General features: G+C 45.3%; 2 protein-coding genes across 2 annotated transcripts; both read right to left on the bottom strand.

Annotated features, from left to right (window-relative positions):
• Nucleotides 1-4,703: 4,703 nt before the first annotated feature.
• Nucleotides 4,704-5,291, bottom strand: LOC123759286 (sperm acrosomal protein FSA-ACR.1-like). Its single transcript, XM_045744145.1, has one exon. The coding sequence runs from the start codon at nucleotides 5,289-5,291 to the stop codon at nucleotides 4,704-4,706; it is 588 nt and encodes a 195-aa protein (XP_045600101.1).
• Nucleotides 5,292-7,603: 2,312 nt separating this feature from the next.
• On the bottom strand, nucleotides 7,604-8,266 carry LOC138370451 (uncharacterized). Its single transcript, XM_069334820.1, has one exon. The coding sequence runs from the start codon at nucleotides 8,264-8,266 to the stop codon at nucleotides 7,604-7,606; it is 663 nt and encodes a 220-aa protein (XP_069190921.1).
• Nucleotides 8,267-25,212: the final 16,946 nt, after the last annotated feature.

Raw genomic sequence — 25,212 nt, 5'->3', positions numbered from 1 at the left:
TTCTTGGTTTGAATCTATTTAACATTCACCCTCTGATCCATTCATAAGTAGGGACCCTCAAATTGATACCGTAGTACTCTGGTTACACCCCCGGCCCAAATCGTGATTTTTGCTTATGCTATTAAATACTCCAAAAACGTTTATATGTCTTTCACCAGTGTATTTTTTGGTTTTCATCTATTGAACATTCATCCTCTGTACCTTTCATAAGTAGGGACCCCCTTCTTGATGCCTTAGACTCATCTTAAACGCAAGCGACAAATCGTAAAAAAAAACAGGTTAGGATAGGGCACCAGTTCCTCAGGTACACCCTGGGTGGTGGGCCCCGGGGATCCCTGGGGGGAACGGACCACCACCCCACCCCGCCAGCCAGCCAGGTGCGTGCCGACCGTGCCCTAACCTAACCACCTAAAATAAGTTTATGGTCGAATCCGCCCCCGAGACCCGAGTCGGCATGGAAGTGCCCAACCGTTTCTGAAAAATTTATTCCCCATGTGTCTCCTTTTACACTACTAAGGGCGATGCCGAGTGAAAAACTCGGCGCTAAGGAGTGACACGACCGAACTCTGACGATGGTCGAACCCTAACGAGATGGATTGATGTTTCCCTCATTTAGCATAAGATCGTTGAACATTCTGTGACATTGTCTTGCTATGATATTAAAAAGTTTACTGTTGTGCGTAGTGCCATACAGTCATAATGGCATAAGGTCAACCTGACATTATTTTTTCAAATGCTATTTGATCATCAGACAGACAGAAAGAAGTTTTCCACGTTACGTTACGTAATGTTGATACAACGTGATACAATAACTAAACAAGCATGCGCTAATATTTTATTTGTGTTTGGAATGTAATGGCTAAACATGGTTCACATTTCAATATTGTTATTTGGACATCAGACAGAAAGTTGTTCGTTACTCTTAAAAATGATATTTGGGCAAAGAACGATGTTACCATGTTGATCACGTTACGTTGCAAGGTTACAAAGAGCAACCTTGCCAAGGACCCCTCCACCCCCCCCCCAAAAAAAATAAATAAAAAATTGTCATACTGTACTAGAAATAAAGGCAGCTTGTATAAGTGACATACTGTCCTATCCTGTTTTATTCTGTTTTCGGTCCTCTGGCTTAATCTGTTAAGTTAGGAGATGACATTTTATATTAACCGTCTTCTTGACATTTTCAAACCTTAAGAGGGCGGCCTGCATAGTAATCCTAATGTCGAACATAACAATGAATCTCTAATCTCTAGAAAATAGATACCGAGTGCTTATATGTGTGTTGAGAGAGAGAGAGAGAGAGAGAGAGAGAGAGAGAGAGAGAGAGAGAGAGAGAGAGAGAGAGAGAGAGAGAGAGAGAGAGAGAGAGAGAGAGAGAGAGACAGACAGACAGACAGACAGACAGACAGACAGACAGACAGACAGACAGACAGAGACTGAGAGAGAGAAACACACACAAGACAGTTTCATAAATATTCTCATTTTATAGCTATTTGCTTTCAGTGACAGAGGTTTTTGTTATAATAGTAATGGTGTCTGATGTTGATAGAGTTCTCTCTCAGAGTACCTGTTGCACCCCTGCTTTTCAACGGGGATATTCTGTACATCCTGCCATGTCTTCTGGTCTCATGTGATGATATTTCTGTGTGCAGGTTTGGGACCAGCCCCTCTAATATTTTCCACATGTAAATTATTATGTATCTCTCCCGCCTGCGCTCAAGAGAGTACAGATTTAGGCTCTTTAGTCGGTCCCAATAGTTTAGACATTTTACTGAGTGGATTCTAGCAGTAAAGGATCTCTGCACGCTCTCCAGGTCAGCAATTTCCCCAGCTTTGAAAGGGGCTGTCATTGTGCAGCAGTACTCCACTCTAGAGAGCACAAGCGTTTTGAAAAGTATCATCATCGGTATAGCATCTCTAGTGTGAAAAGCTTTTGTTATCCAACCTGTCATTTTTCTTGCAGTTGTGATGGCTACTTTATTGTGTTCTTTAAAGGTAAGGTCTTCCGATATGAGTACACCCAAATCCTTTACATTGCCTTTTCGTTCTATGTTATGATTTGCCTGAGTTTTGTACGTGGTTTCCGTTTTTATATTTTCATTTTTTCCATAGCGCATGAGCTGGAACTTATCTTCGTTAAACACCATATTATTTTCTGTAACCCATAGAAAGACCTGATCTACATCTGACTGAAGGTTTGCCGTGTCCTCTATGGTGCCTACTCTCATGAAGATCCTAGTGTCATCTGCAAAGGATGATACAGTGCTATAGGTTGTGTTCTTGTCTATGTCCGATATGAGGATGAGAAAAAGTACTGGAGCAAGCACAGTACCCTGGGGGATTGAGCTCTTCACGGTTGATGGGATGGATTTTATTTTGTTGACTATTACACATTGGGTTCTGTTGGTCAGGAAATTGTAGATCCATCTGCCTATTTTTCCGGTAATTCCTTTTGAACGCATTTTATGTGCAATAACACCATGGTCACATTTATTAAAAGCTTTTGCGAAATCTGTGTAAATTACATCGCGTTTTGTTTGTCTTCAATAGCATCTAATGCCATATCATAGTGGACCAGCAACTGCGACAGGCAAGAGCCCCCTGTTCTGAAATCATGTTGTCCGGGGTTATGGAAATGCTGTGATTCCATGTATTTTGTAATCTTACTTCTTAGCACTCTCTCAAAAATTTTTATGATGTGCGATGTTAGTGCTATCGGTCTGTAATTTTTTGCCTCTGCCTTATTTCCTCCTTTATGAAGTGGTACTATCTCTGCAGTTTTTAGTATATCAGGAATAACGCCAGTATCTAGGCTTTGTCTCCACAGAATGTGGAGGGCCTGCGATAGTGGTTTTTTACAGTTCTTTATGAATATGGAGTTCCAAGAATCCGGGCCTGGTGCAGAGTGCATAGGCATACTGTTTATGGCTTCTTCAAGCCATAAACCCCAGATGTGTGTATTTGTGAAGCTCCTGGGATTGATGTTAAATAATAATAAAATAATAAAAACTATATATAACGGGTTTACTTCTCCTAACTATATATTTATTTATTATTCTGTATAGCGAGAAATGCGTGTAAGCTGATAACTTGCGGATGTCAAGTGTGAGGGGAAAGGAGCGGTCGGCTATGGTGGGCGGTATCGCCTCATTTAGCCTCAGTTATGTGATAAACTTTACAGAGGCGAGCCGCCTCCAAAGGCTCGCTCCCCGCCAAAAATGTTTCCCTCTTTCAGTAAACACTAACCTACTGACTTTGACTGAGTTTCCTAAGTGATGTGTCATGTGGTGACACTTCTCAGATCTATGTGGCGGTATGTGGTCCTGGTCCGTACCACTCTAGAAGGTAAGGGAGGGGAGGGAGAGGGGTGCCCCAACCACCCTTTTTACAAAAACAGTACAGCTAAATTCTCACCCTCATTTGTACACACTATGTGGTCTGCTGGTATGTGGTAAGAACCTCATGTCTATGTGGCCATGTGATGCTGCTGAGTATGTACAGCTCTGGAAGCTACGTGAGGGAGTGTGGACTGAGGAAATGTGAAGTGAGTGGAATTGTCAATTGGTTGATTGATTGATGATGACTGTCACCTGCACGGGAGAGGGGTGAGGGGGAGGGGGATGCTGCGTCATATAACCCTACCTCCATAATGCGAACACAGACCACTCAAGCGTCTGGGCGCGACATGGAGGAGGCCTATCGCTCCTAGTACAGTTCTCCTACATTGCGTTATGTGGTCTGCCTGCTGCTATGTGCCGGTGTGAGCTGTGTCAGGAGTGAGTATGGTACGCCGTATTGCTGTCACTCCCAGCAGTGTGGTGGTGGTGTTGGTATGTGGTATGTCCTGCTATGTGGATGGAGGGGGGGAGAGGGGTGGGCAGGACTGACTATAGTAGAGGCTGATGATGACATTCGCAACAGTTATGCCTCAACCTTCGAAGAGGTGACCCCAAGTGGTCATGTGGTGTCACTTCTCAGAGCTATGTGGTAGGTATGACCCGCATATCCTTAGCGCTCTGGAAGCAGGGGGGGGGGGATGCTGAACATCCCTCGAGTCTGCCATGAAAACTAATCATCTGCGGAGACCCACACTGAGAATTGGTAAAATATATACGCTACATAAAATAGACACCAGAATGACAGACCCGCGCTATCAGTCAAAGCTCCCCTCCCTTCCCCTACCCCTTAACCACTCATCTTAAGAGCCTGGTCTCCTACCCTCTCAGGGGTATGGGGGCCACCCCCCCTCCCTCCTCAACATATCCTTCCCAGGTAAGGAGTCCCCTCCCTCCTCTACATAGCCTACATACTCGCATCTATCTATCTGTTTATCCTCACACAGGATTAACTCTACGGCACATACTTATACATATTCATCTACTACTATTTCTCTCCTCTTCTCCTCTTCAACATTCCTCTTCCTTTACTCTCCCTACATGACCACATACCACCACATACCCCCCCACACAAACGCTCCAACATCACCCTCTGTCGAGCCCCCGTGCGACCGGACGCCACGCACTGCCACGCGCCATACACCCGGGGAACCCCCAGAACACCATGCGACTAGCTACCTGTGCACCACCTGTGCAGGTAAACCCATTGGGCTCACCTGCTCAGGTGCTGCGCGTGGGTCTAGCCGCACTTTACACTACTGATGTGCGCTGCTATGCTCACTGAGTGCGGGGTGGCTGCTGTGCTCACTAAGTGCGGGGTGGGCGCCGCTGTGCTGAGTGCAAGGTCGGCGCCGCTGTGCTCTCTAATGCGCGGTTGCTTCTGCTATGCTCCTTGAGTACGGGGTTGTCACTGCTGTGCTCACTTAGTGCAGGGTGGTCGTCGCTGTGCTCTCTGAGTGCAGGGTGGTCGCCACTGTGCTCACTGAGTGCAAAATGGGCGCTGCTATGCTCACTTTTTGCGGGGTGAGTGCTGTTGTGCTCACGTTTTGTGAGGTGGTTGCTGCTGTGCTCACTGAGTGCAGGGTGGGAGCTGCTGTGCTCACTTTTCGCGGGGTTGTCGCCGCTGTGCTCACTGAGTGCGTGGTGGGTGCTGCTACGCTCAATGAGTGCGGGGTGAATGCCGCAGTGCTCACCGAGTACGGGGTCGGCGCCGCTGTCTTCACTGTGTGCGGGGTGGGCGATGCTGTGCTCACTGAATGCGGGGTGGGCGTTGCTGGGCTCACTGAGTGCTCGGTGGTCGCCGCTGTACTCTCTGAGGGCGGGGTTGGCGCTGCTGGGCTCACTTTTTGCGGGGTGGGTGCTGCTGTCCTCACTGAGTGCTGGTGGGCACCGCATTGCTCACTGAGTGCAGTGTGGGCGCGATTGTGCTTACTGAGTGCGGGTTAGTCGCCGCTGTGCTCACGTTTTGCAGGGTGGGCAAAGCTGTGCTCGTTGAATGCTTTTTGGGCGCCGCTGTGCTCACTGAGGGCGGGGTCGGCGCCGCCATACTCCCTAAGATTGGGGTGGTCGCTGCTGTGCTCACTGAGTGCGGGGTGGGCGCTCTGTGCCCACTTACTGCTGGGTTGGCGCCGCTGTGATCACTGAGTGAGGGGTCGGTACCGCTGTGATCACTGAGTGAGGGGTCGGTACCGCTGTTCTCTCTCTGGGTGCAGGATAGTGCCGCTGTGCTCACTGAGTGTGACATAGGCGCTCCTGTGCTCACTGAGTGCGGGGTCGGCGCTGCTGTACTCACTGAGTGCGGGTTTGGTGCTGCTGTGGTCACTTATTGCGTTTTTTTTTATTATTATTATTATTTTCTACCACAGACGTGGCCACACATTTACAATGCTAACCAGCATATATACATTTTCTTCTGTCCTCCATGGACAGGGTTAGAGATGTGTTAATAATATAGTTCAGGAGTTTATTGAACAATCAACCACAGAAGGTGATTCGGTGCTTTTAAAATGCTAAGCTAACCTACATACGTAAATACATAGATACACAGATTTACGTATGCCCTACATAGAGTGTTCGATGTGTCTTTTACATAGTGTCATTAATGTGCATTTACAAATGTGAAATGTAATTCTGATCATCTTCCATATATACTTTATACACATACATATACATATACACACACACACATATACGTACATATACATATATACATACATATATACACACACATGCATTCACATACATTTGTCTCTTTTACTCTGACAGGGTGAGATAGCTGATAAAGAAACTAGTGTGCAATTAAGCACTTAATCACTGAAGGTGATTAAGGTGCTTTTACAAGCTCAGGTTATATAGTTACATCACATACATACATACATTCTATAATTGATACATTACATGGTTAATCTTGGGTACAAGTCTAATATATCATCAAGTGTTCCAGTACTCATATAGTAATTACACAGTTCAGCATGCCTTAGCCCAGGAGGGCGAAAGTCAGACAATATGGGACATTCTACAATATAATGTTCAAGTGAGTCTATGTTTTCTCTTTCACAAAGTTGACACATTGTGTACTCGACATTTGGGTTTTGAGAAAGCTGCCAGATACGTCTATATCCCAGGCGTATTCTGGCCACTATAACATCACATTGCCGGGTTCTTGTTCTAATAGTCCCATACACGATATCTATCATAATATTTATCTTTGTGAATTTGTTAGGTCTGTGAGATCTTCATTAGATATTTGTTTAAGTATTCTCTTTGTCAGTGCTAATGAAACACCCATATCAATTTCTACCACTGGTTTTCTACAGGCTGTCTTTGCAAGCATATCAACAGTGTCATGCCTTGAGATGCCAACATGTGATGGTATCCATAGGAATTTAATTTCATTCTGTTTTCTTTTCTAAATTTCTGTTTTTTTTTTAGCACAATGAAGGTTGTCACCGCTGTGCTCACTGAGTGCAGGGTGGTCACCGCTGTGTTCTCTGAGTGCAGGGTGGTCGCCGCTGTGCTCACTGAGTGCAAGGTGGGCGCTGCTTTGCTCACTTTTTGCGGGGTCGGTGCCGCTGTGCTCAATGAGTGCGGGGTGGGCGCTGCTGTGCGCACTGAGTGAGGGGTGGGTGCCGCTGTGCTCACTGAGTGCGCAATAGGCGCTACTGTGCTCATTGAGTGTGGGATGGGCGCAGCTATGCTCACTGAGTGCGGGGTTTTTCGAGGCTGTGCGAAATGGGCGCCATTGTGCTCACTGAGTGCGGATTAGGCGCTGCTGTCCTCACTGAGTGCGGGTTGAGCGCCGCTGTCCTCACTGAGTGCAGGGTGGGGGCTGCAGTGCTCACTTTTTGTGGGGTGGTTGCCGCTGTGCTGACCTAGTGTGGGGTGGGCGCCGCTGTGCTCAATGAGTGCTGGTAGGCACTGCGGTGCGCACTGAGTGCGGGGTGGGCGCTGCTGTGCTCACTCATTGCGGGATGCTCGCTGCTGTGGTCACAGAGTGCAGGATGGAGGTGCTGTGCTCACTTTTTGCGGGGTCGGCGCCACTGTCCTCACTGAGTGCGGGGTGGGCGATGCTGTGCTCACTGAGTGCGGGGTTGGCGCGTGAGGGCTCACGGCTATGCTCACTGAGTGCGGGGTTTTCGAGTCTGTGCTCGATGAGTGCAGGGTGGGAGCTTTTTTGCTAACATTTTGCGGGGTGGGTGCAACTGTCATCACTGACTGCTGGGGGGACGCCGGCATGCGTCGCTATTGTGCTCACTGAGGGCAGGGTGGGAACTGCTGTGCTCACATCTTTGCGGGGTGGTCGCTGCTTTGCTCACTTTTTGCGGGGAGGTCGCCGATGTGCTCACCGAGTGCAGGGTGATCGCCGCTGTCCTCACTGACTGCAGGGTGATCGCCGCTGTCCTCACTGACTGCAGGGTGATCGCCGCTGTCCTCACTGACTGCAGGGTGATCGCCGCTGTCCTCACTGAGTGCAGGGTGGGTGCTTCTGTGCTCACTGAGCGAGGGGTAGGCGCCACTGTGCTCACTGAGTGTGGGGTGGACGCCGATTTGCTCACTGAGTTCATGGTGGCGCTGCTGTGCTCACTGAGTGCGGGGTTGGTGCTGCTGTGCTCACTGAGTGCGGGGTCGGTGCTGCTGTGCTCACTGAGTGTGGGATAGGCGCCACTGTGCTCACTGAGTGCGGGGTGGTCGCCGCTGTGCTTACTGAGTGCGGGGTAAGCGCCACTGGGCTCACTGAGTGCGGGGTCGGCGCCACTGGGCTCACTGAGTGCAGGGTTTTCGAGGCTGTGCTCACTAGTAGTGGGATTTATGACTACGCGTGTCCGTTTTGCTTTTATCGAGGGACACTCGTAGTCATACCTGTTTTCCATCACCCTGGCAAGTGATTGCCTTATAGCCCATGAAAATTTGCTCAAGGAGATTAAAAGGCTCCTCGTAGTCATACCTGTTTTCTGTTACCCCAGCAAGTGATTGCTTGCCTCCGGGTCTTAGCATTTCACTCAAAGGGATAAAAAGTCGGTCTATGAGTCGCGTGTTTTGCTTTACCCCAATGACCACGAAACCGAATGTAAATAACGTCATCCCTGGTCTATTTAAATCTCCTATTTACTTCCAATCTATGTTAACCAGAACATCAACTGTCGCTATTAGATGAACTTCAGTAAGTCTATTTCCCAATTAATATCCCCTTTTTCTATATTTATACACATCAATAATGTAACTCCAATAATATTTAGAAGGTTCTATTTATTCCCCTTACTTATCTGGAAGCTCTATATTTAATGTTCGGTCAATGATCGTTTATTCATTATATAAATGAATGAAATCCATTCATATGAAACAAAGGGGAATAACACAGAGCATAAACTATCATGTATCTCAGCGTTCGCCCCTGTTGTCGAACTTGTATTTACCCAGGACTTTTCCTAAATCTGAAACTTATCCAATTTATACCCATTGTTTTCTTGTTCTGTCTCGTGTTTATAGTAGTTAATAGCCTATTAATGTCCCCCTTTATCATGTCCATTCTCTCACCTCTATCGAGTCACCCCTATTTCTTCACCTTTCTAGAGAATGTAATATAAGCTTTGTCAATCTTTTCTTCAAGGATCGTATATTTAGCATAGGGCTAATAAAAATGAAAACCCACTATTAAACATTTGTATGAAAACAGACCCCCCCCCCCAGTCATGGTGACAATAGGGAGTTCAGTAGTAATCCAATATATATTTATTGCTGCATAAATGCATAAATATATATGCACATGCACAATCGTGCATAAATATATATGTACATCTCACATTCGCTCAAAAACATGTCTCCCACACCCTACTGTAGCATATAACAAATGAAAATACTCATTCAGTGTACATATATATATATATATATATATATATATATATATATATATATATATATATATATATATATATATATATATATATATATATATATATATATATATATATGAACTTCAATGAGTAAAAGCGGCTTCACATGTTTAGAAATAAGGTCTTCTGCAGTTGCCTTCATTCTGAGGTCTTCATCCCTAATGCGGTTCCAAATACCAATGAGTGCACAGCTTTTAGCCGGCGTTCTACATGCGGTTCCTAGGAGGTTCACACATTAGTACAATCTATTAATCGCTCTCAATACCTCAACAGAACTCTGTGACATCACAGGCGATATTCGGATGCCTTTGCTCGTATTTTCGCTCATTGCTCATATTTTCTGTTATTTAATTCATAAGCTCGAACACACCCCTCCTAACCTAATTTATTATAGACATAAAAAAAATACATTTCTACAGACCCGCTGTTGTTGTTGTTTAGCGACGTCACAAAAAGCTGTCTAGTATAGGGATAGGGTATTGCTAGCCATTAGCATATAAGTATTAAGGCACCACTGGAACCTGACTTTTCAAACTGGGGTATGACGTCACCAGATGGCCAATGCGGTCTTTAGCATGGTACTTGCATATGTAGTCTTTTAAATGTTATTATTCAAAATGGCTAGACTCTCCATCCCCAACCTAACCTAACCTAATTACAGGTTTAAGTATATACATTTAGTCAACCACAGCTGTAATCATTGTATTATGCAGTGCAGAGATCAAAACTAAAAAAGCTACCCAAATCTCGTACCGCAATTTAAGCAGAATCGTACGTCTGGCAGCATAGTAGATAAGCTGAAGATAGGAATAAAGGTAACTGCAGAAGGCCTATTCGCCCATACGAGGTAGCGCCTATATATCCACCCAATCTCATTCATATATATATATATATATATATATATATATATATATATATATATATATATATATATATATATATATATATATATATATATATATATATATATACAACTTTAGAACACTTTCCCACCAGGAGACTCGAACCCTAGCCAGCAAGTGGTGGGAAAGTGTTCTAAAGTTGTATACTTCACTCTCGTGTTTAGAAGAGTTGTGCCTTATATATATATATATATATATATATATATATATATATATATATATATATATATATATATATATATATATGTCCTACCAGCACTTAAAACAATAAAGGGACCCCAAACCCGATATTAGGTTCAAAAATAAATTATATTAAATAGCTCATATTCCAGTTTTTACACATCAGCAATTATGAAACACTGTAGCTAGATATCGTACTATAATCTGCAAGTAGTTACCGTACATCTGGCATCTCAGCGTATTAGTAGCTGTGTTCATAGCCCAGTCAACTGTCCTTACATCCATCAAATAGCTATCCAAATGTCGCGCCGCAATTTATGCTATATGAAACCCTAAAATGCATTTAAGAACAAAATTTCAGCAACCCCATTATAAAACACATGCACATTTATACTCAATATAGCATTTTAAGCACAAATCATTTCCACACTAAATTCCATTTACACATAAAATACAACATTTACACGCCAAATATGTCATTTATGCACAAAAATATTATAGACACTCAAAATATATCATTCACACACAAAAATATGTAATTTCTAGACAAAAATATGTCATTTACATACAAAATATGGTCAGTTGCACACAAAAATATTCCATTTACACAAATATTGCATGCACACTCAGAGTATGACATTTACACAAAGTATGGTATTTGCACAAAAATAGCAAATTGCTTATACATTTAGACAATAAAAAATGCGCTTTCACTAAAATTACACAATTTCATAAACATAATTTTAACAAAGTACCCACGCATTGTCTCATAAACCAAAATACACTTTCACACTTGCACATGAAGATCTATTTTTTCCGATTACATATACAGAACTTACACAAAATACAAAATTCGCACAAAAAATACAGTGGCACCAGTTCCACTTCAGGAAATTAAAAACACATCTTCCATAAATACACTGTTCGCACAAAACAATTGTAAACTATGGACAATTATTTCACAAATTGTGTAATTATTACAAATCATTACACACTTTATACAATTTATACAAGCAAACTTGCTATATAATTACATAACTCTTTCAATGACAATCAATACACAACAGGTGTAAATACACAATTCTTCCATATACAATCACACAACATGTGCAATTAATACACAGCTTGCACAAATATTATGCATCTTTCATAATTATTATTACACAACTTGCATAAATGCAATCAAAATACATATCCAGCACAAATACATACAATACATAACTAGCCCAAATATGTAAATACGCAAGTAGCAAAAATGCACAATTCACACAAATACAATTACAATATATGCACAATTAATACACAACTTGCACAAAATATAGTCAATACATTACTAACCCAAATATGAACACAACTACTACATTCCACAAATACAAATACAAAACATTCGCAATTAATACACAACTTTCACAAACAATACACAATTTGAAGGAATATAATTAATACATAATAGAAATCATCATATGACTTATGCAATATACAGTATCTGCACAATTAATACACAACTTGCACATGTATAATAATTGTGCTATTTGCACAGTTACAATCACAACCAACTAGGGAAAACAATACACAATTTGCATTATATTTTTTCTAGGTTTGTTTTGGTCATCATTTATAATATGCCGAGTTTAAACAACCCCCCAAAAGTTAGAATTTCACATGAATGACTGGCAAGTCTGACATCCTATGAGCTCAATATAAAAACACATTTACCATAAATGTTTCAACATTATTAGTGCTAAACTATTCATCTAGCATATGTCCATTGTTTTTAGTGTCTTATTAATACCCCTTGTTACGTCCTATTCAATCATGTCACCCATATTTATTTAGACAAACCCTCAAACAGACTTATTGGTTCTAGCCTTAATTATGTTAGGGACAGGCGAGGTTAGGTGAAGTCAATAAATTCTATGATAATTTTAAGCAAATTTACTATATCCTAACAAAAATGCAACAAGTTAGAACCAACATTCTATAAAAATCTATACAAAATTATACTTATACTATTGAAATTTAACCAAATTCAACCTAGCAAAAGCTAAACTAACTCAATATGAGCCTCCCATATCCTCACATACAAGCCTATGTCACCTCTGTCAATACATGAGTTAGCCAAAGCTAGAACCCCAAAATAGGTAAATTTAGAAAAAAATGAATATGTTAGTTCACTACCCCTGAGATATTATATATCCTACCCTACACAACCTCACCTAACCTAGCCTAGCATATCCAAAGCTAGATTTGAATAAAGTTGGCAAAATTTGTACTATCCCATCTAAATGTAACCTAATTTAAGACAATTTCGACAAATATACCCAAAAATGTTTTATAACATAGCACAGCCAAAGCCCATTTTAGCCAGGTTTTCACCTATTCCAACCTGCCCTAGAAAACCTAACCTAACCTAACCAGACCTAACATATCCAAAGCTAGATTTGATTAAAGTTGGTTAAATTTAAGCCATCCCACCTAATTTAAGCCAATTTCCACCAAATATACCCAAATGTTTTGTATCATAGCACTACCAAAGCCCATTTTTGCAGAGTTTTAATCTATTCCAACCAACCCTCCACAACCCTATCCTAACATATACAAAGCTAGATTTGATTAAAAGTTGGTGAAATTTATGCTGTCCAACCTATATTCAGCCTAATTTACGCCATTTTCCACCAAATATACCCAAATGTTTTGTAACATAGCACAGCAAATGTCCATTTTAGCCAAGTTTTTCGCCCATTCCAACCAAAATTAGCACAAATCAACCACCTCGGACCTAAACTCTGATACAACATATACTCAGAAAAGTGATGTTTTTAGGATATGAACCTAACTGCCCCGCGCCTAACCTGCAGAGGTCTTGGAGCTTTGTTGAATATTGTATCTATATTCTTGAAAAAGTTAAATTTTTGGATATGAACCTAACCACACAGGGCCTAACCTGCTTGGATCTTTGTTGAACATTGTTACCATATTCCTAGAAAGTTGATGTTTTGGATTTGAACTTAACTACTCCTCGCCTATTAAACTTGGATTTATGTTCAATATTGCAGCTATATTGTTAAGTAAGTGTTTTGTTTTTACACATCAACCCAACCGTCCTGGACCTAACCTCCCTTTATCTAAATTCAAATTTATCATTTTTATGGGGAAAAAGTGTTGTTTGTGCATCAACCCAACCGTCCTAGACCTAACCTTTGATGCATGGATCTTGGTTCAATATTGCATCATATTCTTAGCCATGTTTTTTTGTTTTTCATATCAATACAACCATCCCCAACCTAACCTCTATTACCTAGGGTTAATAGAAAATATGTTAATAATGGGAATTTTCTCTACATAAGTTGAACTTAACCATCCTTAATCTAACCTTAGTCAGAATGGGTTATGAATCACTAAAACTATACAATTACCATTACCCAATTTTTCTTATCCTAAACCGTAACTTGGGGGCTTATTGTGCTCACTGAGTGCGGGTTGGGCGCCGCTGTGCTCACTTTTTGCGGGGTGGGAGCCGCTGTGCTCACTTTTTGCGGGGTGGGCGCTGCTGTGCTCACTTTTTACGGGGTGGGCGCTGCTGTGCTGAGTGACGCTGGCCAGTATAAAGCCTCACCACACACAGCGTGTTGTCACTCCTCCGCCTCGCTGCACACCGTCAACACCATCTCGCTGGACCCTTCTCCCATCACCTACTCAAGAGTAAGATTCCTATTTAAATTTTATGCTGAGTGTGGACGGCTTTACTGAGCTATAACGAGCTGTGGATACGTTATGTGAAGCTTGATACATAGTTTTGATTTCTTTACTGACTTTTCACTCTAGTCTTCACTCTAATCAGATGAGTGCTTAGATCATGTGTTTCTTTGCTCTGGTTCAATTATCAACTAGCAAGTTTTTTCTCTGAAAAATAGTGGTTTTCGTGTCAGTGTGCTAGGAGCCAGTTGCCGGCCGGTGTGCTAGGAGCCAGTTGCCGGTCGGTGTGTTAGGAGCCAGTTGGCGGCCGGTGTGCTAGGAGCCAGTTGCCGGCCAATGTGCTAGGAGCCAATTACTGGCCGGTGTGCTAAGAGCCAGTTGGCGGCCGGTGGGCTAGGAGCCAGTTGGAGGGCGGTGTGCTAGGAGCCAGTTGGCGGCCGAAGGGCACGGAGTAAGTTGTCGGCCGGTGTGCTAGGAGCCAGTTGCCAGCCGGTGTGCTAGGAGCCAGTTGCCGGCCGGTGTGCTAGGAGCCAGTTGCCAGCCGGTGTGCTAGGAGCCAGTTGGCGGCCGGTGTGCTAGGAGCCAGTTGCCGGCCAATGTGCTAGGAGCCAATTACTGGCCGGTGTGCTAGGAGCCAGTTGCCGGCCGGTGTGCTAGGAGCCAGTTGCCGGCCGGTGTGCTAGGAGCCAGTTGGCGGCCGGTGGGCTAGGAGCCAGTTGGAGGGCGTTGTGCTAGGAGCCAATTGCCAGCCGGTGTGCTAGGAGCCAGTTGCCGGCCGAAGTGCACGGAGTAAGTTGCCGGCCGGTGTGCTAGGAACCAGTTGCCGGCCGGTGTGCTAGGAGCCAATTGCCGGCCGGTGTGCTAGGAGCTAGTTGCCGGCCGGTGTGCTAGGAGCCAGTTGCCGGCAGGTGTGCTAGGAGCCAATTGCCGGCCAGTGTGCTAGGAGCCAGTTGCCAGCTGGTTTGCTAGGAGCCAGTTGCCGGAAGGTGTGCTAGGAGCCAGTTGCCGGCCGGTGTGCTAGGAGCCAATTGCCGGCCGGTGTGCTAGGAGCCAGTTGCGGCCGGTGTGCTAGGAGCCAGTTGCCGGCCGGTGTGCTAGGAGCCAGTTGCCGGCCGGTGTGCTAGGAGCCAGTTGGAGGTCGGTGTGCTAGAAGCCAGTTGGGGGTGGGGGTGCTAGGAGCCAGTTGCGGCCAGTGTGCTAGGAGCCAGTTGCGGCTGGTGTGCTAGGAGCCAGTTGCAGGCTGGTGTGCTAGAAGCCAGTTGCCAGCCGGTGTGCTAGGAGTCAGCTGCCGGCCGGTGTGCTAGGAGCCAGTTGCAGGCTGGTGTGCTATGAGCCAGTTGGCGGCCGGTGTGTCAGGAGCCAGTTGTAGCCTGATGTGCTAGGAGCCAGTTGGGGGTGGGTGTGCTAGGAGTCAATTGCCGGCCGATGTGCTAGGAGCCAGTTGCCGGCCGGTGTGCTAAGAGCCAGTTGCAGGCTGGTGTGCTAGGAGCCAGTTGCCGGCCGGTGTGCTAGGAGCCAGTTGCAGGCTGGTGTGCTAGGAACCAGTTGCCGGCCGGTGTGCTAGGAGCCAGTTGCCGGCCGGTGTGCTAGGAGCCAGCTGCCGGCCGGTGTGCTAGGAGCCAGTTGCAGGCTGGTGTGCTATGAGCCAGTTTGCGGCCGGTGTGTCAGGAGCCAGTTGTAGCCTGATGTGCTAGGAGCCAGTTGGGGGTGGGTGTGCTAGGAGTCAATTGCCGGCCGATGTGCTAGGAGCCAGTTGCCGGCCGGTGTGCTAGGAGCCAGTTGCAGGCTGGTGTGCTAGGAGCCAGTTGCGGCCGGTGTGCTAGGAGCCAGTTGCCGGCCGGTGTGCTAGGAGCCAGTTGCCGGCCGGTGTGCTAGGAGCCAGTTGGAGGTCGGTGTGCTAGAAGCCAGTTGGGGGTGGGTGTGCTAGGAGCCAGTTGCGGCCAGTGTGCTAGGAGCCAGTTGCGGCTGGTGTGCTAGGAGCCAGTTGCAGGCTGGTGTGCTAGAAGCCAGTTGCCAGCCGGTGTGCTAGGAGCCAGCTGCCGGCCGGTGTGCTAGGAGCCAGTTGCAGGCTGGTGTGCTATGAGCCAGTTGGCGGCCGGTGTGTCAGGAGCCAGTTGTAGCCTGATGTGCTAGGAGTCAGTTAGGGGTGGGTGTGCTAGGAGTCAATTGCCGGCCGATGTGCTAGGAGCCAGTTGCCGGCCGGTGTGCTAGGAGCCAGTTGCAGGCTGGTGTGCTAGGAGCCAGTTGCAGGCTTGTGTGCTAGGAGCCAGTTGCAGGCTGGTGTGCTAGGAACCAATGTGGCAATTGTACAAATGTCTTACTGATATTTTTGTGATGATTGAAATATCACATTTTAATATCGCAGTTCAATCACAAAGGTGTCAACACCATGTGTCATCCACACATGATCACTACCTACAAAATTCTCAGAGGAACTAACAGGGTAGATAAAGATAAACTGTTTAACACGGGTGATTCTCAAACAAGGGGACACAGTTGGAAACTGAGTACCCAAATGAGCCACAGGGATGTTAGAAAGAACTTTTTCAGTGTCAGAGTAGTTAACAAATGGAATTCATTAGGAAGTGATGTGGTGTAGGCTGGCTCCATACACAGTTTCATATGTAGGTATGATAGAGCCCAGTAGGCTCAGGAATCTGTACACCTGTTGATTGATAGTTGAAAGGCGGGACCAAAGAGCCAGAGCTCAACCCACGCTAGCACAATCAGGTGAGTACAATTAGGTGAGTACACATGTATCAATACCATGTGTCATCCACACATGTATCAATACCATGTGTCATACACACATGTATCAATACCATGTGTCATCCACACATGTATCAATACCATGTGTCATCCACACATGTATCAATACATGAGTCATCCATACATCACGTACCATCACGGGTGGGACGCTAATAAGGGGACACAGGTGGAAACTGAGTACCCAAATGTGCCACAGAGCCATTACAAGTAATTTGATCAGTGTCAGAGTAGTTATTAAATGGAATGCATTAGGCAGTGATGTGGTGGAGGCAGACTCTATACACAGTTTCAAATGTATGTATGATAGAGCCCAGTAGGCTCAGTATGTTGTGCACCAGCTGATTGACGGTTTTGAGGCGGAAGTAAAGAGCCAAAGCTCAACCCCCACAAGCATAACTAGGTAATTACACCTAAATTAGTACACTGGTGTCAGCACCAAAGGTCATCAACACAGGTGCCAGCACCACAGGCCAGCAACACAGGTGTTAGCATCACAAGTGTCAGCATCCCAGGACAGCAACACAGGTGTCAGCATCACATGCCATCAACACAGGTGTCAGCACCACAGCACATCAACACAGGTGTCAGCACCACAGGTCATCAACGCAGGTGTCAGCACCACAGGTCATCAACACAGGTGTTAGTACCACAAGCCTTCAACACAGGTGTCAGCAACACTGGTGTCAGCACCATAGGCCTTCAACACAGGTGTTAGCACCACAGGTCATCAACACAGGTGTCAGTACCACAGGCCTTCAACACAGGTGTCAGCACCACAGCTCCTCAACACAGGTGTCAGCACCACAGGTCATCTATACAGGTGTCAGCACCACAGGTGTCAGCACCACAGGTCGTCAACAAAGGCGTCAGCACCAGAGGTCATCAACACAGGTGTCAGCACCACAGGTGTCAACACGACAGGTCGTCAACAAAGGTGTCAGCACCAAAAAGCCATCAACACAGATGTCAGCACCACAGGTCATCAACACAGGTGTCAGCACCACAGGTCTTCAACCCAGGTGTCAGCACTACAGCTCATCAATACAGGTGTCAGCACAAAAAGCCATCAACAAAGGTGTCAGCACGACAGCTCATCAACACAGGTGTCAGCACCACAGGTGTCAGCACCACAGGTCGTCAACAAAGGCGTCAGCACCAGAGGTCATCAACACAGGTGTCAGCACCAAAATCCATCAACACAGGTGTCAGCACCACAGGTCGTCAACAAAGGTGTCAGCACCACAGGTCATCTACACAGGTGTCAGCACGACAGGTCATCAACACAGGTGTCAGCATCACAGGTCATCTACACAGGTGTCAGCACGACAGGTCATCAACACAGGTGTCAGCATCACAGCTCATCAACACAGATGTCAGCACCAAAGGCCATCAACACAGGTGTCAGCACCACAGGTCATCAACACAGGTGTCAGCACCAAAATCCATCAACACAGGTGTCAGCACCACAGGTCATCAACACAGGTGTCAGCACCACAGGTCGTCAACAAAGGTGTCAGCACCACAGGTCATCTACACAGGTGTCAGCACGACAGGTCATCAACACAGGTGTCAGCATCACAGGTCATCTACACAGGTGTCAGCACGACAGGTCATCAACACAGGTGTCAGCATCACAGCTCATCAACACAGATGTCAGCACCAAAGGCCATCAACACAGGTGTCAGCACCACAGGTCATCAACACAGGTGTCAGCACCACAGGTCATCAACACAGGTGTCAGCACCACAGGTCATCAACACAGGTGTCAGCACCAAAGGCCATCAACACAGGTGTCAGCATCACAGGTCATCAACACAGGTGTCAGTATCACAGGGCATCAACACAAGTATGAGCACCACAGGTCATCAACACAGGTGTCAGTACCACAGGCCTTCAACACAGGTGTCAGCACCACAGCTCCTCAACACAGGTGTCAGCACCAAAGGTCATCAACACAGGTGTCAGCACCACAGATCATCAACACAGGTGTCAGCATCACAGGTCGTCAACACAGGTGTCAGCACCACAACTCATCAACACAGGTGTCAGTACCAAAGGCCATCAACACAGGTGTCAGCACCACAGGTCATCAACACAGGTGTCAGCATCACAGGCCATCAACACAAGTGTCAAGAACACAGGTCATCAACACAGGTGTCAGCACCAAAGGCTATCAACACTGGTGTCAGCAATACAGGACATCAACACAGGTGTCAGCACCACAGGTCATCAACGCAGGTGTCAGTACACAGGTCATCAACACAGGTGTCAGCATCACAGGTGTCAGTACCACAGACCTTCAACACAGGTGTCAGCACCATAGGCCTTCAACACAGGTGTTAGTACCACAGGTCATCAACACAGGTGTCAGTACCACAGGCCATCAACACAGGTGTCAGCACCAAAGGCCTTCAATACAGGTGTTAGCACCACAGGTCATCAACACAGGTATTAGCGCCACAGGTCATCAACACAGGTGTCAGCACCACAGGCCATCAACACATGTGTCAGCACCACAGGCCTTCAACACAGGTGTCAGCACCACAGGTGTCAACACGACAGGTCATCAACACAGGTGTCAGCACCAAAAGCCATCAACACAGATGTCAGCACCACAGGTCATCAACACAGGTGTCAGCACCACAGGTCTTCAACCCAGGTGTCAGCACGACAGGTCATCAATACAGGTGTCAGCACAAAAGGCCATCAACACAGGTGTCAGCACGACAGGTCATCAATACAGGTGTCAGCACAAAAGGCCATCAACACAGGTGTCAGCACGACAGGTCATCTACACAGGTGTCAGCACCACAGGTCGTCAACAAAGGTGTCAGCACCACAGGGCATCAACACAGGTGTCAGCACCAAAATCCATCAACACAGGTGTCAGCACCACAGGTCATCAACACAGGTGTCAGCACCACAGGTCGTCAACAAAGGTGTCAGCACCGCAGGTCATCAACACAGGTGTCAGCACCACAGGTCATCAACACAGGTGTCAGCACCACAGGTCTTCAACCCAGGTGTCAGCACGACAGCTCATCAATACAGGTGTCAGCACAAAAGGCCATCAACACAGGTGTCAGCACCACAGGTCATCTACACAGGTGTGAGCACCACAGGTCATCTACACAGGTGTCAGCACCACAGGTCATCTACACAGGTGTCAGCACCACAGGTCATCAACACAGGTGTCAGCACCACAGCTCATCAACACAGATGTCAGCACCAAAGGCCATCAACACAGGTGTCAGCACCACTGCTCATCAACACAGGTGCCAGCAGCAAAGGCCATCAACACAGGTGTCAGCATCACAGGTTATCAACACAGGTGTCAGTATCACAGGGCATCAACACAAGTATGAGCAACACAGGTCATCAACACAGGTGTCAGCACAACAGGTCATCAATAGAGGTGTTAGGGGGTAGAAATAGCCTAAGCTACTCTATCCCTTTGAGATGTATTTATTGCTTATCTCAATAAACATACATGAACTTGAACTTGAATACACGTGACAACATCACAGGCCATCAACACAGGTGTCAACACCACAGGTCATCAACACAGGCCATGAACACAGGTCATCAACACATGTGTCCGCATCACAGGTCATCAACACAGGTGTCCGCATCACAGGTCATCAACACAGGTGTCCGCATCACAGGTCATCAACACAGGTGTCCGCATCACAGGTCATCAACACAGGTGTCCGCATCACAGGTCATCAACACAGGTGTCCGCATCACAGGTCATCAACACAGGTGTCCACATCACAGGTCATCAACACAGGTGTCCGCATCACAGGTCATCAACACAGGTGTCAGCATCACAGGTCAGCAACACACGTGTCAATGAAAACATGTTGTTCATCGTGAAGAACAAAACGGGAGATGGTGTCAGCCAGTACAAAAGCCTAGACAAAACCCATAGGGAACACATGTATACTTACGGATATCAGATGAAATCTTAGCACGGGATGAGCTCTGTGATGTTTACTAATGAAACTCCTCACAGTTACCTTCTCTTTACTAATAAAGAAAAATCTCGTATTTAGTAGTTAAGCTATAATAAATTTACAAGTAAATCAATAGTATTCTATTTAGTATTTAAGTTCAAATCTCCATTTTTACTACTTAAGTAATAATACTCTATTTTCTTGTGACCGAATGACGTCAATTTGACTGTATTATTAACATTTCTGTATTATCTTACATTTACCAGCGTGTAAAAAGTCTCCGATTTACATAAAGAGTTAATATAAGGTGCAGGACACAATGACAGAGAAACATTGCTGTTTTTTAAGGATCTCAGGAAGAGCGGTACGCTTCTATGTTGATCAACCCTGATATATAACAGACCAGAGATATAACAGACCAGAGATGCAATGGGGGGTGAGGGAAATAGCTTTCTTTTGTCCATTATCCCGCCACCAAGTTAACTATTTTAGAGTTCCGCCAAAGTTCTTACTGCAACCTCTCCAGTTCAACACCGTGTGACCTAAGTATCACGACCACAAGACATTGTAACTTGGTCAACTACCCCCAAACTCTAGAGAACTCTAAAATACTTCCCTGCCACGAATGCATAAAGAAACAAAAAGGAAAGAGATGAATAATGAAGTAATTAGTGAGGGGATTGGGGTGAGGGAGGTAGAGAGGAGGGAGGAGTAAGGAGGGTTGTCAGGTGAAAGAGAAAGTGGGAGAGAGGCGGAGGGAGAGGAGAGGGAGTGGGGAGTGAGTAGGAAGTAGTGGAAGACGTAGAGGTAAAAGAGTAGATAAGTAGAAGTAGAAAGTGGAAGTTGCAATAGCTGCCACAATTTATTCTAGTTTATTACATAATATTAGCAAAGGTATTATTAGCATGTGTCAACTGGAATCATTTTCCATGCAAGATTCTTTAAGTCAATAGTCTCAACAGTACTCTACACTCTAGTTTGCATATTGTATCCGAAAATCCCAGATCTAGGAACAATTAAAATCAGATTACAAGTAAAGTGAATCAAGTATACTTTTCTCAATAAATTCATCAGGTATATTAATCAGGATAGATATCATAATTCAAGCAATCAAACTGAAGGTTCACTCTTAATATCCAAAGTGAATCATTACACAAGAATTCGAGACCACTACAGCCGTCTGCCCTTCATAGTTACACAATACTAGTAAACACGACCAAATTACCTTAATGTTCACAAACCGAGGGCTGAGCCTAAGCTGAATAGATGGGAGGGGGGGGGGGTGATGGTCTCTAGTTGACAGGCAGCCATCCCCCATCCAGCCGACAGCCTAACCCGGCTGCTGTCTTTTGCCCTGCTCTGCTGTCTCTGTCCTCTTTTTGCTCTCGAATCTACAGCTCCCTGACTATTTATTGGGGACCAACAAGCTAACTCCGCCCACAAGTAGATAGCCCCAGGCACTCAACAAAGCCACACATTAAACTGGCGGTTTGTTTGAAGGACCCACCCGGCTACCCTGCTACAATTATAAGCTTAGCAGAAACCAGGTCAACTTCAACCGACCTGACCTTGGTCACTTGGTGGTCATTAACACCCTAGAGGTGCTTTTAGGCCGACAGACTGGCGCCTCTCAAAACCTTGTATGTGACTCATGTATCTCTATGTATATATTAAACCCAAAACTAAACAAAACACCTTTACGGTGTTACTTCTCCACTTCTCCCCTAAAATAAAGTTTTTGCAGCACTGCTAAAGCAAACTAGCTGTGTGCAACAGCTTTATTAACTTAAAAAAAAATACTTCCTATCAAAACAAATATACATCATCCTACTCTAAAAAATTTAATATTTAGACCGACATTCGGTGTCTCTGGCTGGACAACATCACTGCTTTGTCTTGTAGATAATCCTGTGACACGTCCCTGAACACAACTGCCTCCGTCGCTTCTCCGTCGTTAACGTACCGAAACGCCGCGGCCAACCAGGAAGCCGTTACTTCTTGTCCTGCACACAGGATCGGGAATTCGGGTGTCTCAGCTGATCTGTAATTGGCCCTACGTCAGTCACTATGAGAGACGTACATTGGGGTTCGTCACAGCTATTGGTACTACAAGTTTTGAAACCTCCATATAGTTGACACCGTAGAAATCCCATCCTACTTCTGTCCTCCCTGTTGCTCTAGCACACCTCCTTCAGAAAGCTACTTCTGACAGCCACATTAAGTCCGCACGACACAGGGAAAATCACTCAACAGAGACAGAGCAACATGCTTGCAGGAGCGGTGGCCAGTTAAGGCAAACGATCCTGTCTTGCAATTACGCTCCATGCAATGATGCTGACCCCAGCAAGGGACACTAGGCATCGTGTCTTAGCTTAGCCTTAACTTCTCCTCCTCTTCTTTCTTCTTTCTTCTCTCTTCTTTTCTTCTTTCTTCTTTCCCCCCATGGGTCTTTGACAAGCGACCTGGGGTCCATTGGGGTCCGTCCGTTCTGGGTAGACCAATGTTGGTGGGACAAACTGGAGTCATTGTTGTTCCTCGCCCATCTTTACTGGGTCGTCTGCAGAACGACCTGTGGTTCACTGGGGTCAGTCTGTCCTGGGGTCCATTGGGTAGACCGATGTTGACCAACCGAGAGGGCTGCATCTTGGGGGTCCCCCGGGGTGGTGGTGGTGGTGGAGCAGTCACATCCAGGTAGAGGGCTGGTCGTGGTGGTGGTGGTGAGGAGCTCCCATGAGTGTGATACAAGGCAGCCGTCTCCCTTTTCTGTATGTGCGCGCCTCTCCACTGGCTCCAACCTTGGGAATGAATGTAAAGGCGACAGTCTCTGCCTTCTAATAATGTTGTGTAACCCTGCAATTTGTATAGGGTTCACACAGTCCAGTCATAATGCTCTCCTCTTGGCAACAACTCTACCATTTTAATAAATAATACTGGATCTAACTTGGTGGAACATAAAACAGGACCAGAATAAAGTTGGGAAGAGAGAATAAGGTCGTCACTACTTTCAACTTGTCACAAAAAAAACATCTCCACAATGAAATATCGACGCCCCTAGAGATATCAACACTAGCCCGACTCTAATGTACTTAATTTAGCTGGAACTCCCACACTTCCACAAAAACTGCTGTAACATCCGACAACAAGACACTTATCCTAGTAAATATATCTTAGGAACATAAAACTTAATTAGGGGAAAACTTAAAAATTACAAGGGGAACTTAATTTATTACTTAAGAAAAACTTGATTTAAAACTATAACAGTCCGGTCCCTTCTGGTCCTCACTTTCGCTCACGATCCTAGGCAACTAAGTCCACCTAGATTCCAACAGTCCGAAAAATGCTGCCCACGGTCAACGGTTAGACTAGAGCGCGGAATAACCGTCGAAATCTACTATCCGACTCTACTGATACTCTGTTTGCTAGAAATCACTAGGCCATCCTTCAGTTAACCACGGTTAATTTTCATGGCTTTTCTGTAAAGTTTAACAGTTGGGTCGCCTAACACGTCCACGAGGATGATAATAGCGTCCTATTTATGTCCCCGCCCAGACAATTCGAACACAGTATTGCTGTTGTGAAAAATCACGCAATACCCTCGTCCGTAGTTGCAGAGAGTCGAGTAATAAGTACTCTGTCCAACTAACCGTGGCGGCCCCTTTAAATTCCAAACTTGTATGCCTACCCTTAACTGCCTAACTTAAGTGTCTAACTTAAACTATAGAGGTGATCAAATGGCCAAGACGCATGAGCTTTCAGAAATTTTAAACAATAAAATTGGTGAAACCACCACAGTGCACCATTGTAATGGGGGGTGAGGGAAAAAGCTCTCTTTTGTCCATTATCCTGCCCCCCCCTCCCCAGTTAACTATTCTAGAGTTCCCCCGAAGTTCTTACCTCTCCAGGTCAACACTTTGTGACCTAGGTATTTGATTACCTAGGTATCACGACCACAAGGCATTTTAACTTGATCAGCTACCCGCAAAGTCTAGAGAACTCTAAAACACGAATGCATAAAGCAACCCGTTCTCACACAAGACATCACATATATGACTTAATGCTTAAAGTCAATATGTTGAATGTGAATTAGTACATATGTGATATATTCCCAGTTACCTTTTTTTTCCAACTCTCAAACTCTTCCTCACGTACCAATTTACGTCTTACAGTACCCGTATATTAACGTAGATAGCAGAATAGTCGTGAGCGGTTTAATTATAATGAAAATTGTAGTTTTCAGGTCCCACATGGGTTGTGAAATTTACCTACTATTGTCCATGCTCTTAGAATATTACAGATCAGCTACATCCTATTGAAGGCTCGTAGTTTTGTTTTGAGAAATATTAGTTGTTCTTAGTAAATTATAATAAGCACTATAAATTATTACATAGAATAACTGTGCTTCACCAATCAATATTATATACCA

This window comes from Procambarus clarkii, chromosome 32 (assembly GCF_040958095.1).
Source record: "Procambarus clarkii isolate CNS0578487 chromosome 32, FALCON_Pclarkii_2.0, whole genome shotgun sequence".
Lineage (NCBI taxonomy): Eukaryota > Metazoa > Arthropoda > Malacostraca > Decapoda > Cambaridae > Procambarus > Procambarus clarkii.
This window is presented reverse-complemented; position numbering and strand designations above follow the sequence as displayed.

Coding starts and splice junctions, on each gene's coding strand:
- LOC123759286 (XM_045744145.1), bottom strand. CDS start 5,291: ATGCGGTGCCCACCAGCACTCAGTGAGGACAGCAGCACCCACCCCGCA.
- LOC138370451 (XM_069334820.1), bottom strand. CDS start 8,266: ATGGAAAACAGGTATGACTACGAGTGTCCCTCGATAAAAGCAAAACGG.